Source organism: Oncorhynchus keta, chromosome 2, assembly GCF_023373465.1.
Source record: "Oncorhynchus keta strain PuntledgeMale-10-30-2019 chromosome 2, Oket_V2, whole genome shotgun sequence".
Classification (NCBI taxonomy): Eukaryota; Metazoa; Chordata; class Actinopteri; order Salmoniformes; family Salmonidae; genus Oncorhynchus; species Oncorhynchus keta.
In genome coordinates this window covers 13,050,175-13,069,553 of record NC_068422.1, presented here as the reverse complement: position 1 = coordinate 13,069,553, position 19,379 = coordinate 13,050,175, and the positions used below count along the sequence as shown (strand labels likewise).

The 19,379-nt window shown below is 43.6% G+C and overlaps 2 protein-coding genes across 2 annotated transcripts in view; both read right to left on the bottom strand.

The window, feature by feature from the left end:
* Positions 1 to 19,379, bottom strand: part of meiob (meiosis specific with OB-fold) — a 61,069-nt gene that overhangs the window by 19,641 nt on the left and 22,049 nt on the right. The gene's annotated exons all lie outside the window — the stretch shown is intronic.
* LOC118374606 (heparan sulfate glucosamine 3-O-sulfotransferase 6-like) overlaps positions 7,703 to 19,379 on the bottom strand; it is a 34,501-nt gene continuing 22,824 nt past the window's right edge. The window contains exon 2 of the mRNA XM_035761063.2: positions 7,703 to 9,014. Within this exon, the coding sequence (XP_035616956.1) occupies positions 8,396 to 9,014 (619 nt within the window). The 3' untranslated portion in view covers positions 7,703 to 8,395. The remainder of the gene's footprint in view (positions 9,015 to 19,379) is intronic.

Genomic DNA, 19,379 nt, shown 5'->3' with positions numbered 1-19,379 from the left:
TTTTTAGCTTTGCTTTTCCTTAGGGTGCTTTTTAGTCTTTCAGTTTGTATTGTTCTACTTTTGTTTTTTTATCCTCTTATGTTTGTTGTGTAGTTTTCCTGTAAACCACATTGCGTTGCATTCCATGTCTGAAATGTGCTGCGTAAATAAAGCTTCATTTGATTTGATGATTGAAAATGTGATTATCAGGGCAATTTTATTATGTATCAGCTTCCTTAAATCCAGTATATCCATATTGTTACGAGACACCTAGATAATAGAAATGGAAGGACAAATGGCAATAAAATGAACAAATAGTGTAGTCAGTAGTTCCTAGCCTGGTGCTTATATAGTGTAGTCAGTAGTTTCTAGCCTGGTGCTTATATAGTTTAGTCAGTAGTTTATAGTCTGGTTCTACTCTGGTGTTCAAATAGTGTAGTCAGTAGTTTATAGTCTGGTTCTAGTCTGGTGTTCAAATAGTGTAGTCAGTAGTTTCTATCCTGGTGTTCATATCGTGTAGTCAGTAGTTTCTAACCTGGTTCTAGCATGGTGTTCATATAGTGTAGTCAGTTGTTTCTATCCTGGTGTTCATATAGTGTAGTCAGTAGTTTCTAACCTGGTGTTCATATAGTGTAGTCAGTAGTTTCTATCCTGGTGTTCATATAGCGGTAGTCAGTAGTTTCTAACCTGGTTCTAGCATGGTGTTCATATAGTGTAGTCAGTAGTTTCTAGCCTGGTGTTCAAATAGTGTAGTCAGTAGTTTCTATCCTGGTGTTCATATAGTGGTAGTCAGTAGTTTCTAGCCTGGTGTTCATATAGTGTAGTCAGTAGTTTCTAACCTGGTTCTAGCCTGGTGTTCATATAGTGTAGTCAGTAGTTTCTATCCTGGTGTTCATATAGTGGTAGTCAGTAGTTTCTAACCTGGTTCTAGCCTGGTGTTCATATAGTGTAGTCAGTAGTTTATAGTCTGGTTCTAGTCTGGTGTTCAAATAGTGTAGTCAGTAGTTTATAGTCTGGTTCTAGTCTGGTGTTCATATAGTGTAGTCAGTAGTTTCTATCCTGGTGTTCATATCGTGTAGTCAGTAGTTTCTAACCTGGTTCTAGCATGGTGTTCATATAGTGTAGTCAGTTGTTTCTATCCTGGTGTTCATATAGTGGTAGTCAGTAGTTTCTAACCTGGTGTTCATATAGTGTAGTCAGTAGTTTCTAACCTGGTTCTAGCATGGTGTTCATATAGTGTAGTCAGTAGTTTCTATCCTGGTGTTCATATAGTGTAGTCAGTAGTTTCTAACCTGGTGTTCATATAGTGTAGTCAGTAGTTTCTATCCTGGTGTTCATATAGCATTAGTCAGTAGTTTCTAACCTGGTTCTAGCATGGTGTTCATATATAGTGTAGTCAGTAGTTTCTAGCCTGGTGTTCAAATAGTGTAGTCAGTAGTTTCTAGCCTAGTGTTCATATAGTGGTAGTCAGTAGTTTCTAACCTGGTTCTAGCCTGGTGTTCATATAGTGTAGTCAGTAGTTTCTAACCTGGTTCTAGCCTGGTGTTCATATAGTGTAGTCAGTAGTTTCTATCCTGGTGTTCATATAGTGGTAGTCAGTAGTTTCTAACCTGGTTCTAGCATGGTGTTGAAATAGTGTAGTCAGTAGCTTCTAACCTGGTTCTAGCCTGGTGTTCATATAGTGTAGTCAGTAGTTTCTATCCTGGTGTTCATATAGTGGTAGTCAGTAGTTTCTAACCTGGTTCTAGCATGGTGTTCATATAGTGTAGTCAGTAGTTTCTAACCTGGTTCTAGCATGGTGTTCATATAGTGTAGTCAGTCATTTCTAACCTGGTTCTATCCTGGTGTTCATATAGTGTAGTCAGTAGTTTCTAACCTGGTTCTAGCATGGTGTTCATATAGTGTAGTCAGTAGTTTCTAACCTGGTTCTATCCTGGTGTTCATATAGTGTAGTCAGTAGTTTCTAACCTGGTTCTAGCATGGTGTTCATATAGTGGTAGTCAGTAGTTTCTAACCTGGTTCTAGCATGGTGTTCATATAGTGGTAGTCAGTAGTTTCTAACCTGGTTCTAGCATGGTGTTCATATAGTGTAGTCAGTAGTTTCTATCCTGGTGTTCATATAGTGTAGTCAGTAGTTTCTAACCTGGTTCTAGCATGGTGTTCATATAGTGTAGTCAGTAGTTTCTAACCTGGTTCTAGCATGGTGTTCAAATAGTGTAGTCAGTAGCTTCTAACCTGGTTCTAGCCTGGTGTTCATGTAGTGTAGTCAGTAGTTTCTAGCCTGGTTATAGCCTGGTGTTCACATAGTGTAGTCAGTAGTTTTTAGCCTGGTGCCGGAGAAGAATACAGATGTTTTACATGGCCCCAACCGATTGTGTTTTTTTGTTCATTTATTTGCGTTGTTTGTAACTTATTTTTTGTGTTGCCGCTTATGACAGAAGATAATTTCTGGACATCAGGACTGCAATTACTCACCACGGACTGGCAGAATCCGAGTCTGACCAGCCCGATGCGAACAATATACTGCTTTCTCGGGAACAGGCCCAGATCCCCGTGATTGCTTGATGAGGAGGTGGAGAAAAAGGGACCAGAGGGCAGGCTGCCTTCTGAGAATTCGTAGGCGATCGAATAAACCCCCACTTCTTTCCATTCTGCTGGCAAACGTGCAATCTTTGGAGAATAAAATAGATGACCTACATGGAAGATTAAACTACTAACGGGACATTCAAAACTGTAATATCTTATGCTTCACGGAGTCGTGGCTGAATGACGACACTATCATCATACAGCTGGCTGGTTATACGCTGTACAGGCAGGATAGAACAGCAGTGTCTGGTAAGAGAAGGAGCGGCGGACTATGTATTTTTGTAAATAACAGCTGGTGCATCATATCTAAGGAAGTCTTGAGCTATTGCTCGCCTGAGGTAGAGTATCTCATGATACGCTGTAGACCACACTATCTACCTAGAATGTTTTCATCTGTATTTTTCATAGCTGTTTACATACCACCACAGTCAGAGGCTGGCACAAAGACAGCATTGAATGAGCTGTATTCCACCATAAGCAAACAAGAAAACCCTCACCCAGAGGCAGCGCTCCTAGTTAATGCAGGGAAACTTAAATCCGTTTTACCAATGTGGCAGGGCTTGCAAACCATTACAGACTACAAAGGGAAGCAGAGCCAAGAGCTGCCCAGTGACACGAGCCTGCCAGACAAGCTAAACTACTTCGATGCTCGCTTCGAGGCAAATAACACTGAAACATGCATGAGAGCACCAGCTGTTCCAGGAGGACTGTGTGATCACGCTCTCCGCAGCCGATATGAGTAAGATATTTAAACAGGTCAACATTCACAAGGCCGCAGGGCCAGAATGATTACCTGGACATGTACTGCGAGCATGCGCTGACCAACCGGTAAGTGTCTTCACTGATATTTTCAACCTCTCCCTGTCCGAGTCTGTAATACTAACATGTTTTAAGCAGACCACCATAGTCCCTGTGCCCAAGAACACTAAGGTAACCTGCCTAAATGACTACCAACCCGTAGCACTCACATCTGTAGCCATGAAGTGCTTTGAAAGGTCATGGCTCACATCAACACCATTATCCCAGAACCCTAGACCCACTCCAATTTGCATACCGCCTCAACAGATCCACAGATGATGCAATCTCTATTGCACTCCACACTGCCCTTTCCCACCTGGGCAAAAGGAACACTTATTTGATAATGCTATTCATTGATTACAGCTCAGCGTTCAACGCCATAGTGCCCTCAAAGCTCATCAATAAGCTAAGGACCATGGGACTAAACCTCTGTAACTGGATCCTGATCTTCCTGACGGGCCGCCCCCAGGTGGTAAGGGTAGGTAACAACACATCCTCCACGCTGATCCTCAACACAAGGGCCCCTCAGGGGTGCGTGCTCAGTTCCCTCCTGTACTCACTGTTCACTCATGACTCCATGGCCAGGCACGACTCCAACATCGTCATTAAGTTTGCCTATGACACAACAGTGGTAGGTCTGATCACCGGCAACCACGAGACAGCCTATAGGGAGGAGGTCAGAGACCTGGCCGTGTGGTGCCAGGACAACAACCTCTCCATCATGACAAGACAAAGGAGATGATTGTGGACTACAGGAAAAAGAGGACAGAGCACGCCCCCATTCTCATCAACGGGGCTGCAGTGGAGCAGGTTGAGAGCTTCAAGTTCCTTGGTGTCCACATCACTAACAAAATAACATGGTCCAAGCACACCAAGACAGTTGTGAAGATGGCACAACAAAACCTATTCCCCCTCAGGAGACTGAAAAGATTTGGCATGGGTCCTCAGATCCTAAAAAGGTTCTACAGCTGCACCATCGAGAGCATCCTGACTGGTTGCATCACTGTCTGGTATGGCAACTGTTTGGCCTCCGACCTCAAGGCACTACAGAGGGTAGTGCGAACGGCCCAGTACATCACTGGGGCCATGCTTTCTGCCATCCAGGACCTCTATACCAGGCGCTGTCATAGGAAGGCCCTAAAAATTGTCAAAGACTCCAGCCACCATAGTCATAGACCGTACCTTATTCTTATCCATATTTTTAGACTGCATTGTTGGTTAGAGGCTCATAAGTTAATATTTCACTGTAAGGTCTACATCTGTTGTATTCCGCGCATGTGAATAATAAATAATTTGATTTGATTTGATATAGTGTAGTCAATTGTTTCTAGCCTGGTTCTAACCTTGTGTTCATATAGTGTAGTCAGTAGTTTCTAGCCTGGTGTTCATCGTGGACATACTGGGTGTGAGTTGTGTAAATTCCACATCTATATATCTATTCTGTTTATTGTGGCAGCACCATTTCACTGTGTCAAATTCCTTTACATGAAAATGTATTTGGCAAAGGAAGGGGATTCTGATTAAATAAGAACTTTGACGTCTACATACTGTAAATGAGACACCAAATACATGAGGTACAAACCAAAAACAGTAAGTACAGTGCCAGTCAAAAGTTTGGACACATCACCTCATTCAAGAGTTTTTCTTTATTTGAACTTTTTCCTACATTGTAGAATAATAGTGAATACATCAAAACTATGAAATAACACATATGGGATCATGTAGTAACCAAGAAAGTGTTCAACAAATCAAAATATATTTTATATTTGAGATTCTTCCAAGTAACCACCCTTGTCCTTGATAACAGCTTTGCACACTCTTGGCATTCTCTGAACCATCTTCACCTGGAATGTGAGTTCACACAAATGCTGAGCACCTGGTGACTGCTTTTCCTTCACTCTGTGGCCAAACCATCTCAATTGGGTTGAGGTCAGGTGATTGTGGAGGCCAGGTTATTTGATGCAGCACTCCCTCAACCTCCTTGGTCAAATAAACCCTTACACAGCCTGGAGGTGTGTTGGGTCATTGTCCTGTTGGTGTATCGCTGCAGAATGCTGTGGTAGCCATGCTGGTTAAGTGTGCCTTGAATTCTAAATAAATCACTGACTGTGTCACCAGCAAAGCATCCCCACACCATCACAACTCCTCCTCCATGCTTCACGGTGGGAACCACACATGTGGAGATCATCCGTTCAACTACTCTGTGTCTCACAAAGACATGTCGGTTGGAACCAAAAATCTCAAATTGGGACTCATCAGACCAAAGGACAGATTTCCACCGGTCTAATGTCCATTGCTCGTGTTTCTTGGCCCAAGCAATATTTTCTTCTTATTGGTGTCCTTTGGTAGTGGTTTCAATGCAGCAATTCGACCATGAAGGCCTGATTCACGCAGTCTCCTCTGAACTTGTCACACCTTGACCATAGTTTGCTTTGTATGTTCTATGTTTTGTTTGGTCAGGGTGTGATCTGAGTGGGCATTCTATGTTGGATGTCTTGTTTGTCTGTTTCTGTGTTTGGGCCTGATATGGTTCTCAATCAGAGGCAGGTGTTAGTCATTGTCTCTGATTGGGAGCCATATTTAGGTAGCCTGTTTTGTGTTGGGTTTTGTGGGTGATTGTTCCTGTCTTTGTGTTTGTTACACCAGATAGGGCTGTTCTCGGTTTTGTATATTGTTCTATTTTCATCTTGATTAATGATGTATCAAAATAACCACGCTGCGTTTTGGTCCGCCTCTCCTTCAACAGAAGAAAGTGGTGACAGAACTGTTGATGTTGAGATGTGTCTGTTACTTTAACTCTGAAGCATTTATTTGGACTGCAATTTCTGAGACTGGTAACTGTAATGAACTTATGCTCTGCAGCAGAGGTAACTCTGGGTCTTCCTTTCCTGTTGGGGTCATGAGAGCCAGTTTCATCATAGCACTTGATGGTTTTTGTGACTGCACTTGAAGAAACTTTAAAAGTTCTTGAAATTTTCCGTATTGACTGACCTTCATAATATATGCATGTCTTAACCGTTAAAGTAAGGATGGACTGTCATTCGTCTTTGCTTATTTGAGCTGTTCTTGCCATAATATGGACTTGGTCTTTTATCAAATAGGTCTATCTTCTGTATACCACCCCGACCTTGTCACAACACAACTGATTGGCTCAAACGCATTAAGAAGGAAAGAAATTCCACAAATGAACTTTTAATAAGGCACACCTGTTAACTGAAATGCATTCTAGGTGACTACCTCATGAAGCTGGATGAGAGAATGCCAAGAGTGTGCAAAGTTGTCATCAAGGCAATGGGTGGCTACTTTGAATAATCTCAAATTTAAAATATGTTTTTGTTTAACAGTTTTTTGTTTACTACAAGTATGTGTTATTTCATAGTTTTGATGTCTTCACTATTATTCTACAATGTAGAAAATAGTAAAAAACAAAAAACCCTTGAATGATTAGGTGTGTCCAATCTTTTGACTGGTACTATATATTGGTCTGAAGGCCAGTAAAGATAAGTACCCACGGACCAATATGAATATCCTCATGCATATATATGATAAATCACACGTTAAGTAATATTTTACAAATGTGTGATAGCGACCTGGGGCCGACCCTGGTCTAAATCACCTTGACACGGGGACATAGTAGGTATAAGCACATATTCCAGAGCCTATAAACTAAACAGGCAGTTATTGATTCTGCTCAGCCATCTTCCTTCACCCCGGGTCCCGGAGGTTAAGTTTGCAATATTAATGGATCCTCTAGAATAGGGAGTATATATATGTGTCCCAAATGGCACTCTATCCCCTATATAGTGCACTACTTTTGACAATGGCTCTGGTCAAAAGTGCACTATATAAGAAATAGGGTGCCATTTGGGAAGCACCCAGGGAGTGTGTCTGGGCGGCTCCACTGGCCAACGCCGCAGCACTGGAGTGGTCAGCAGTTTATGATGGTGAGGCCAACAGGTCAATGGGGAATCAGGGGTCAAAAATGACCATCCCAAATGTCTCCAATGACCCTGGCCAATTGATTGCTTACACATCAGAAAGCTTCCTTTTTGCATTAACTTCAAATTTAGCCCTGGACTCTACAGGGCCATATGACCCACGCCACCTCTCTACCTCCCCTCTCTCTACACATCCGCTGGAAGACTGATCTGACGTGACAACAGTAGATCACATGGTGTGGATATTTCATAGAAAGGTATTTTATTCTGAAATGTTGACTTAGTTGATGAAAACAAGACGGTTGTTTTGTAATAAAAGCTTTAGTAAAATATCAGCATTTTGAAATACAGAAGTAGAAGATAAAACATTGTAATTTGATAAATGATGCTTTCCAGAAATGTACAGTCAGAGAGGTACAGTTTATTAGTTTGGTTTGAAACAAAAACACAATGCAGAAAACCACAGATACACATATAGGATATATCAGAAATGTTCAATAGCATAACTCTTGCAACATAAATAATAGCAATTTTACAGCATATAGAGTAAACCAACCAATATATATTTCCCCCCCAAAAAGAGCATTGTCCAGCATTTATCCCAGCAATAGACTTCTTTTAATAAAAAAATGTCACCTAAACATCGTTGGGATTGCATTTTAAAACCGGAAAATGGGACAACAGTAAATCATTTGTGATTACTAAAATTATTCAGGAAATGCACTTGGCTTATTGTAGTCTATCTTATTTAAATAGTATTAGCATATTCGGGATTCATTTCTCAGATGAAAAGATTGGTCAGGCTCATGGAGCAGTTTTGTCAGAATATAAAAGTGGTATTACATTGCAGTGACACAACAAAAATCACATCTGTTATTCAAGGAGTTTTAATGCCTCTCTTTATAACCAAAAGATACTATCAGTCTCTCCCATGGTTTGGTTACAATGGTAACACAACTCTAGCCTGTTCCCGCCAGTCCCAGCCGAAGTCACGAAGACCTGTCATCTGGTAAAACATCAGGTTGAGTGGCCAGTACAGGGCCTGTCTTATCCTCTGGAGACCCATGTCTATGCTCTATCCCATCCCATTTACATCAGTCCCAGCCAAAGTCATGGCCTGTCATTTGGTAAAACTTCATATTAAATGGCCTATAGAACTCCCTGAGCCTGAGCAGCACCTCTGGAGAGATCTGTGGATGAGGCCTTCCCTTAGACTTCCCTAGACAGCGTGGCCTGCTGCTCCCCTCAGGCTTCTTCAGGCAGGGGAAACCCTTGGTCTGGTTGAAGTAGAAGTGTTTGTCTGTGACCAACCTCTTCAGCCCCAGGAAGTCCTGCACCCTGCCCATCTCCCCGGCCGGATCCGTCACCAGCCGCTCGCCGCTGACAAAGAGGAACTTCGAGAGGGGGAAGTAGCGCAGCCAGTTCTCCAGGTGCTTGGCGTAGATCCCGATGCGCACGGCGCTCCAGGAGGTGTCGATGAGGCCCATGGTTGAGTTCCGGAAGGTCAGGCTCTGGAAGGACGGAAGGCCGGGTTGTTTCGACAGTGTCTGGGTGTAGTCGGACACAGCCCGGGTCACAGGGTCTCTGACCACCACAATCAGCTTGGTGTGACGACTCAGGGCGAAGAGACGGCGAGGAGCCTCCTTGGTGACGAAGTAGCTAGGTGTCTTCTCCATAGTGATCTGGCTTTCCAACGTCCGAGGCATCAGGTTTCTGAGAGGAGAGGAGAGATTTGATTAGTGATTCCCAAATATTTGGCAAACGGACCCACCAAAAGCTTCTGGGAATTTCTTGTGACCCATGAGGTAAATCTTGTTTCTATGTACCCAGTCTCAATCCTATCTTCCTGCATCTGATGAAACAGACTTTAAGACCTTTGGAACCTGGCTTGGGGGGTACAGATAGATATATCTCCATGTCCTGTGGTGTCAGGCAGGGTGGTGGGGGGTACAGATAGATATATCTCCATGTCCTGTGGTGTCAGGCAGGGTGGTGGGGGGTACAGATAGATATATCTCCATGTCCTGTGGTGTCAGGCAGGGGGTGGGGGTACAGATAGATATATCTCCATGTCCTGTGGTGTCAGGCAGGGTGGTGGGGGGTACAGATAGATATATCTCCATGTCCTGTGGTGTCAGGCAGGGTGGTGGGGGGTACAGATAGATATATCTCCATGTCCTGTGGTGTCAGGCAGGGTGGTGGGGGGTACAGATAGATATATCTCCATGTCCTGTTGTGTCAGGCAGGGTGGTGGGGGGTACAGATAGATAGATCTCCATGTCCTGTGGTGTCAGGCAGGGTGGTGGGGGGTACATGACCAGATCATAAACATGACCAGATCTGCGTCCCAATCTATATTACAAATTGTGACAACATATTAATATTCCTTGTGTTATTAGTGTGTTCTGATTGTCTCTTTGATGCTCTGCAGCCTTGAGAGACTCTGATTTAGGTCTGTGATTACATCAATATAAACACCTACATTCGATGCTGGTCTCACTGAAATGTCAGATGGAAAGGAAGTCAATGAGTGGGTGCTTAAGGCAAACCACAAGGCCATAATGACCAGTGAAAAGTCATTTCCTCAGGACTTCCTCCTCCTTCACAAGGCTGTTGGAGGCTGGGCTGGGAGCTGGGCTGAGTGCGCTCTCCCCCAGGCTGCCTGGACAAATATACTATGCCATGTACTGTGTATTGTATACCACTGAAGCTGCAAGAAACTCCTCAACAGACTAGCAACAGTCTGATTCTGCTTTAGCCAACAAAGGAGAAATAGACTGACACCCAGGTAGGCAGTAAAGGCTCTGATTGTGAGATGAAGGACAGCTATTAGTCTCCAAAAATGTGTCCTTTCACAGCTGGAACCATATGCTGGGACACTATCTAAAGTGGATTACCAGAAGTTTCATTTTAAAATACAAAACAGGAATCCTTCCAACTTTCCTCAAACAAGGTTCCCTTCATTTAATTTAAAATGAGGGGATTCAAATCTCACGACGGGTTTATGTTTTAGAAATCCAAGCATGGAGGAATGTTCCAAGTCTTCAGAAAATCCCTCATTTAATTTCCACGGATGGTTCCCCCCTGTAGCGTAGCCATGTGGTAGAGACTGAGGATGGGTCTCAAATGGCACCCTATTTGCTATGCAGTGCATTTGGGCTATGTTCAAAATGAATGCACTATATAGGGAATAGGGTGCCATTTGAGACACATCCTGAAGGCTGTCGTTGACGTGGTTGTTCTCTGGTCTCTAACTGCAGGGCTCTGGCCTGAGCTGTGTGGGGAACAAACTCCTCTCTGATCCAAATCTGATGTCCCCCACCACAAATGTGCCATGGGGCTAATACTGAAAACATGACATATGTTTTTACAACAGATCACCTCTTTTTTCGAAATGAAGGGATACGAGGATCAGGCATATAGAGAACACTCATACTAAAGTAATACACCATGCAAAAAGAAGATTATGAATGTATTAGGTTTTTGATATTCATCTCAATATGATCTGGTTCCATAAAGACATTTAAAAAAACAAAAAAAACAATGTAGAAAACATTTATTTGGCTCACCCCAATTAGGCCTGTAGCATGTTGATTTTAATATTACAACATAAGAGGTCAACAAGTGACACAGAAAACATCAAAAAACAACATCTCCACTGGGATCCAGCTTTTCTACATATTCATCTCCACGGGCTCTCTCTCCTGTCTTCCTCTTTGTTCTGAACGACTCCCACAGTGACCGATCAGTTACATAGGACAGCATTGTGCCACGTTTCTATACTTTATAGAAAGGATATAAAGGAAGTGACACTTTTCTTTACAACTAGTACTACAACCCACTACAATTAAATAATTATATTTATTTAATTTGATGATTTTGCTCTTAGTTTTTTTTTTACAGTGATCATTTTGGCCTGCCATATAGACGTGCAAGTCTGTTTGTGTCGTGTGTACTCAGCAGTAAGTGGATGCTTAATTCTGGCCAATCAGGCTAATGGGATCCATGCTGGACCTGTCTCAGCTTCCATTGACATCACATTAACATTCTCGAACACTGGCCTGTAGTCACAGAACTCTGTAGGACTCTCTGGCTATAACACAAATGCTAAAAGGAGGCCACACACTAGAGAGAGAGAAGGTGGGAGGGAGGTTAGGGAGGGAGAGAGGGGGACACACACACACATTAACCTGGTCAGCCTTATCTCGCAAGATTAAAGCGAGACTATGTACTAGAGTGTATACCACTTCAACTGTTGTGTTTGTTCTTTATCAGATGCTGTTGGTCTTTGTATGGTTTCCAAGGACAGCCAGGTTGGCAGAGGCTAGCTAAGTGACTTGCTGTTTGTTTTGATCACACCTTAGCCTAGCGGTAGCGCTGTTAGCATCTGGAGCAGGAATGACCGTGTGTGTTTATCTCTATAGACCTGCTGCTATCAGCAGCCTGCAGTACTTACCGTCTGGGTGGCCCTCAGCTCTATTAGGCCCTATTTTAAAAGACCTCAGGTTAATTTGCTACTGTTTACGACCGTATTGTAGTGACTGAACGATGTACACCAACCTGAGTGTGTCAATGTCATCTCAAAAACAAGGTGAAAAGATGACGAGCTACACATTAATTCTGGAAACATCATATTTACTTATTTGTTTTTGTTCTAAGTAGGTGACCCCTCATGAAAAAAAGACTACTGAATTACTAGACAAAACCTATTTGTGCAGTAGTGATTATGTAGAGACCTGTAGGGATTGTGTGGTGAATGTGTTGTATATGCACTACTCAAGTAGAGTTTTGTAGTGCAGTAGTAGGAAAAACAGTAGTGCTTCCAGTAGTAATCAGGTAGAGATTTTTACAACTTGATGTTGGCAGTAAATAAGTAGTCACAACACAACAGCCAGACTACACAGTCTTTTCACGACCACAGAAGAAGACAAAACAGGAAGTAGTTGGTTGTTGTTAGCTATCTACTGTTTTTGACAATCCTGAATGTAATCATCTTCCATCCTTTGCCATCCTATCTTTCATAGCCCGTATGCTGGCACCATCTGTAAGCTTAACTTTCCTTTATGTTTTATGAATACTTTCATGTTGTTGTTTAGCCATTTATATAACCACATCAAAAAGAGTGCTAGTCAAAATGGTCTTGTTGTACTAGGCATATTGAAATGTAGCTATGTAGACTCTGTTTTCGTCATGCGAGCTAATAAGAATGTGTGTTTGTATCAGTGGAGGCTCCTTAGGGGAGGACCTTCCTCCTGTGAATTTCAGAAACATGTAAATAGTGAAACGTTCAAAACGTTTTTAGATAAAACTCTACTAAATATATTCATGTCACCAAATAGTTGATTTCAATGTTTTGCAATGGTCTACAGTAGCCTCAACATCACTCTGTAGGGTAGCACCATGGTGTAGCCGGATGATGGCTAGTTTCCATCCTCCTCTGGGTTCAATGACTTCAATACAAAACGTAGGAGGCTTATGGTACTCACCCCCTTCCATAGACTTACACAGTAATTATGACAACTTCCGGAAGACATCCTCCAACCCTTCAGAGCCCAATCAGAGGATCAGAGAAGGAATATAGTACTGAAAGGATAAGCTACAGCAAGCTAGCACTGCAGTGCAGTGAAAGACAATAGTTGAACAGTTTTTAACAAATTACTTTTCTTCAAAAATTAAGGAGAAGCAACAGAGAGAGAGATATTTTGTATTTTTTTTTCACTTTCTTAGCAAATGCAGCTAGCTAGTTTAGCCTACTCAAACAACCATCTCAAACAAAGAGGGATACTGTGTTAGCTAACTGGCTATGGCTATCCAACAATGGAACTTTTGGTTTTGTACATTGCCACCGGGACCCGCCAGTGTAACTGTTAAACTCCTTGGTGACTATACACTGTACTGCATGATTGTAGCGGATTTACTCATGCATTAGTTCTAGTAGCTATGTTGACTGACGTTATACAGTGGTAGGAAAAGTACCCAAATGTCATGCTTGAGTAAAAGTAAAGATACCTTAATAGAAAATGACTGAAGTAAAAGTGAAAGTCACCCAGTAAAAAATACTACCTGAGTAAAAGTCAAAGTATTTGGCTTTAAATATACTTAAGTATCAAAAGCAAATGTAATTGCTAAAATATACTTAAGTATTGAAAGTAAAAGTAAAAGTATAAATAATTTCAAATTCCTTCCTTTTATTTATGTATAGCCAGGGCCACACTCCAACACTCAGACATAATTTATAAATTAAACATTTGTGTTTAGTGAGTCCGCCTGATCAGAGGCAATAGCAATGACAAGGGATGTTCTCTTGATAAGTGCATGAATTTAATAATTGTCCTGTCCTGCTAAGCATTCAAAATGTGACATGTACTTTTGGGTGTCAGGGAAAATGTATGGACTAAAAAGTACAAGATTTTCTTCAGGAATGTAGTGAAGTAAAAGTAAAAGTTGTCAAAAATATAAAGAGTAATGTAAATTACAGATACCTCAAAAAACGACTTAAGTAGTACTTTCAAGTATTTTTACTTAAGTACTTTACACCACTGATGTTATAATATAGTGACAACAATGTAGGTAGCAGTTATGATATGATGGTTTGTCTTGGAAAGTTTGTTTTGCCTGGTCACAGGCAGTTGACATGTTGTGCACTGAAGTCCACAAGCGAAGAGATAAGGTGAGAGGAGGATAGCACGTAGATGCGAGAAGAAATTATACAACGATCAAAGGGATGCTGTATGTACAGTTGAAGTCGGAAGTTTACATACACTTAGGTTGGAGTCATTAAAACTCCACAAATGTCTTGTTAATAAATTATATTTTTGGCAAGTTGGTTAGGACATCTACTTTGTGCATGACACAAGTAATTTTTGTAACAATTGATTACAGACAGATTATTTCATTTATAATTCACTGTATCACAATTCTAGCGGGTCAGAAGTTTACATACACTAAGTTAACTGTGCCTTTAAACAGCTTGGAAAATTCCAGAAAATGATGTCATGGCTTTAGAAAACTCTGATAGGCTAATTGACATCATTTGAGACAATTGGAGGTGTACCTGTGGATGTATTTCAAGGCCTACCTTCAAACTCAGTGACTCTTTGCTTGACATCATGGGAAAATCAAAAGAAATCCGCCAAAAATTGTAGACCTCTACAAGTCTGATTCATCCTTGGGAGCAATTTCCAAACGCCTGAAAGTACCACGTTCATCTGTACAAACAATAGTACGCAAGTATAAACACCATGGGACCACGCAGCCGTTATACCACTCCGGAAGGAGACGCGTTCTGTCTCCAAGAGATTAACATACTTTGGTGAGAAAAGTGCAAATCAATCTCAGAACAACAGCAAAGGACCTTGTGAAGATGCTGGAGGAAACAGATACAAAAGTATCTATATCCACGGTAAAACTAGTCCTATATCGACATAAGCTTAAAGGCCGCTCACTACTCCAAAAAAAGGCCGCTCACTACTCCAAAACTGCCATAAAAAAGCCAGACTACGGTTTGCAACTGCACATGGGGAAAAAGATCAAACCTTTTGGAGAAATGTAATCTGGTCTGATGAAACAAAAATAGAACTGTTTGGCCATAACAACCATTGTTATGTTTGGAGGAAAAAGAGGAGGCTTGCAAGCCGAAGAACACCATCCCAACCGTGAAGCACGGGGGTGGCAGCATCATGTTGTGGGGGTGCTTTGCTGCAGGAGGGACTGGTGCACTTCATAAAATAGATGGCATCATGAGGAAGCCTCCAGTGGGCAGCTGGGTGGAGGTGCTCTTATTCTCCATGGACTTTACAGTGTCCCAGAACTTTTTGGAGTTAGTGCTACAGGATGCACATTTCTGTTTAAAAAAGCTAGCCTTTGCTTTCCTAACTGACTGTATATTGGTTCCTAACTTCCCTGAAAAGTTTCATATTGCAGGGGCTGTTCGATGCTTCTGCAGTAAGCCACAGGATGTTTTCGTGCTGGTCAAGGGAAGTCAGGTCTGGAGTGAACAAAGGGCTATATCTGTTCTTAGTTCTACATTTTTTGAAAGGAGCATGCTTTTTTAATATGGTAAGGAAAGCACTTTTAAAGAACAGCCAGGCATCCCCTACTGCCGGAATGAGGTCAATATCTTTCCAGGATACCCGGGCCAGGTCGATTAGAAAGGTTTGCTCGCTGAAGTGTTTTACAGAGCGTTTGACAGTGATGAGGGGTTGTCGTTTGACCACGGACCCATTACGGATGTAGGCAATGAGGCAATGATCACTGAGATCCTGACTGAAGACAGCAGAGGTGTATTTAGAGGGCAGGATTATATCTATGAGGGTGCCCATGTTTACGGATTTAGAGTTGTATCTGGTAGGTTCCATGGTAATTTGTGTGAGATTGAGGGCATCTAGCTTAGATTGTAGGACGGCCGGGGTGTTAAGCATATCCCAGTTTAGGTCACCTAACGGTACAAACTCTGAAGATAAATGGTGGGCAATTAATTCACATATGGTGTCCAGGGCACAGCTGGGGGCTGAGGGGGATCTATAACAAGAGGCAATAGTGAGAGATTTCTGGAACGGTGGATTTTTAAAAGTAGAAGCTTGAACTGTTTGGATACAGACCTGGATAGCATGACAGAACTCTACAGGCTATCTCTACGGTAGATTGCAACTCCACCCCCTTTGGCAGTTCTATCTTGGTGGAAAATGTTGTAGTTGGGGATGAAAATTTCAGAATTTTTGGTGGCCTTCCTAAGCCAAGATTCATAAACAGCTAGGATATCAGAGTTGACAGAGTGTGCTAAAAGCAGTGGGGGAAAAAAACAAACTTAGGGAGGAGGCTTCTGATATTAACATGCATGAAACCAAGGCTTTTACGGTTACAGAAGTAAACAAATGATAGCGCCTGGGGAATAGGAGTGGAACTGGGGGCTACAGGGATTCAAGGCATAATGTACAGACACGGTTATGGTAGGATGTGAGTTCAGTGGAGGTAAACCTAGGCGTTGAGTGACGATGAGAGAGGTTTCATCTCTGGAGGCATCAGTTAACCTAGGTGAGGTCTCTGCATGTGTGTGGGGTGGGACGAAAGAGCTATCTAAGGCATTTTGAGCGGGACTGAGGGCTCTACAGTGAAATAAAACAATAATAACTAGCTGAGACAGCAGTAGACAAGGCATATTGACATCAGAGCGAGGCATAAAGCAATCACAGGTGTTGATCAGGAGAGCTAAGACAACAACGGGTAAATGGCGATGAATGGGCAGAGTGGGTCAGTTAGGTGCATATAGGACCTGAGTTTGATGCTGGGGCCAACAGATAAACAAAATCAGGTACCGTGTTATTGAAACAGTCCAGGGCATCAGCTGTGTAGCCGAGTGATCATAGGGTCAAAAGAGCAGCAGCAGGTGAGTCAGTGTGCTGTTCGGTAGTCACTACTACACTAGGTGAGTCAAGGTGCTGTTCGGTATTCACTACTACGCTAGGCAGGGGACGCAGCGTTCAGAAAAGCTAGCGGGTTTGTCATTATGGGGTATTGTGTGTAGATTGATGAGGAACATTTTTAATTGAATCCATTTTAGAATAAGGTTGTAAAGTAACTAAATGTGGGGAAAGTCAAGGGGCCTGAATACTTTCCGAATGCACTGAAACTTGAGGAAATATCATGTGCAATAGTATAGTAGGGACACAGTAGTGAGAAAAGGTGTCAGTAGTGATTTTGAATATGCAAACAGTAGTAAATGTTTTCAATAGTAATCCAAAAGGTTTTATGTAGGGAATGGAAAAGGATCAGGAGCAATCCAGTAGAGATCAGCAGTGACACCACACTACAGACACCGATGGCAGTAGTTATTCAATAAGGAGGAGGAGGCATACGGCAGTAATCCGTATGGGGGAATACTTTTTTACAATATATCGTGTTGTATCGTTTTGACTATATCACAATATTATTTTTGTGCTAGTTGGCTTTTGTGCTAGTTGCCTGAGCACCAAAATTCCAGTATCTTTCATTCATAGTTCTCCATCTTTTTAAATAGGCAGCCAATTTGTTTTCAGTACTTTAATGACTTGATCAAAACCCTCTGAGCAATAAATAATGAAAAAGGTTGGAAACAAGGTTCAAGTCCCAAGTAGAACGGGTCAAGTCCAAGTCGTGCTTTATAAGAGCAAGTTGAGTCACATTTTTTCAAGTAAAGAAAATCTATACATGCAATGACTTGTTCAACTACTGTCATGCCCTGATCTGTTTCACTTGTCCTTGTGATTGTCTCCACCCCCCTCCAGGTGACACCCATCTTCCCCATTATCCCCTGTGTGTTTATACCTGTGTATATATGTGTTTGTCTGTTGCCAGTTCGTCTTGTTTGTCAAGTCAACCAGCATTTTTCTCAGCTCCTGCTTTTCCCCAGTCACTCTTTTTCTCTCCCTCCTGGTTTTGACCCTTGCCTGTCCAGACTCTGAGCCTGCCTGCCTGACCACTCTGCCTGTCCAGACTCTGAGCCTGCCTGCCTGACACTCTGCCTGTCCAGACTCTGAGCCTGCCTGCCCGGCCACTCTGCCTGACCCTGACCCTGAGCCTGCCTGCCTGACCACTCTGCCTGTCCAGACTCTGAGCCTGCCTGCCTGACACTCTGCCTGTCCAGACTCTGAGCCTGCCTGCCCGGCCACTCTGCCTGCCTCTGACCCTGAGCCTGCCTGCCTGACCACTCTGCCTGTCCAGACTCTGAGCCTGCCTGCCTGACCACTCTGCCTGCCCCTGACCCTGAGCCTGCCTGCCTGACCACTCTGCCTGTCCAGACTCTGAGCCTGCCTGCCTGACCACTCTGCCTGCCCCTGACCCTGAGCCTGCCTGCCTGACCACTCTGCCTGTCCAGACTCTGAGCCTGCCTGCCCGACCACTCTGCCTGCCCCTGACCCTGAGCCTGCCTGCCTGACCACTCTGCCTGTCCAGACTCTGAGCCTGCCTGCCTGACCACTCTGCCTGTCCAGACTCTGAGCCTGCCTGCCTGACCACTCTGCCTGTCCAGACTCTGAGCCTGCCTGCCTGACTACTCTGCCTGCCCCTGACCCTGCCTGCCTGACCACTCTGCCTGACCTGACCCTGATTCTGCCTGCCTGACCACTCTGCCTGCCCCTGACCCTGAGCCTGCCTGCCTGACCACTCTGCCTGACCTGACCCTGATTCTGCCTGCCTGACCACTCTGCCTGCCCCTGACCCTGAGCCTGCCTGCCTGACCACTCTGCCTGACCCTGACCCTGAGCCTGCCTGCCTGACCACTCTGCCTGACCTGACCCTGATTCTGCCTGCCTGACCACTCTGCCTGCCCCTGACCCTGAGCCTGCCTGCCTGACCACTCTGCCTGCCCCTGACCCTGAGCCTGCCTGCCTGACCACTCTGCCTGCCCCTGACCCTGAGCCTGCCTGCCTGACCACTCTGCCTGCCCCTGACCCTGCCTGCCTGACCACTCTGCCTGCCCCTGACCCTGAGCCTGCCTGCCTGACCACTCTGCCTGCCCCTGACCCTGAGCCTGCCTGCCTGACCACTCTGCCTGCCCCTGACCCTGAGCCTGCCTGCCTGACCACTCTGCCTGTCCCTGACCCTGAGCCTGCCTGCCTGACCACTCTGCCTGCCCCTGACCCTGAGCCTGCCTGCCGTCCTGTACCTTTGCCCCACTACTCTGGATTATCAACCTCTGCCTGCCTTGACCTGTCGTAAGCCTGCTCCTGTTGCTGTAATAAACAATGTTACTTCAACACAATCTGCACTTGGGTCTTACCTGAAACGTTAGAACTACAAATCTTTGTCTATTTTTTGAGGCAACCAGACAGGCCTTTTCATTATTTTGTCTTCAACATATGTTGATTAGCCTATGACATTGTAAAATAGGGACCTTGTAGCAGTGTTAAGGGCATGAAACCAGCAGGAGTGTACATTTATTTACAGGTCTTGGAGATCGAATGGTGAAAGTGCCACATCATACAAAATAAACAAGTCAATTTACCAAATATACACTGGCAATAGCTGTCACGGCCGTCGTAGGGAGGAGACCAAGGCGCAGCGGGATAAGTGTACATTCTTCTTTATTAAAAGAACGAAAAC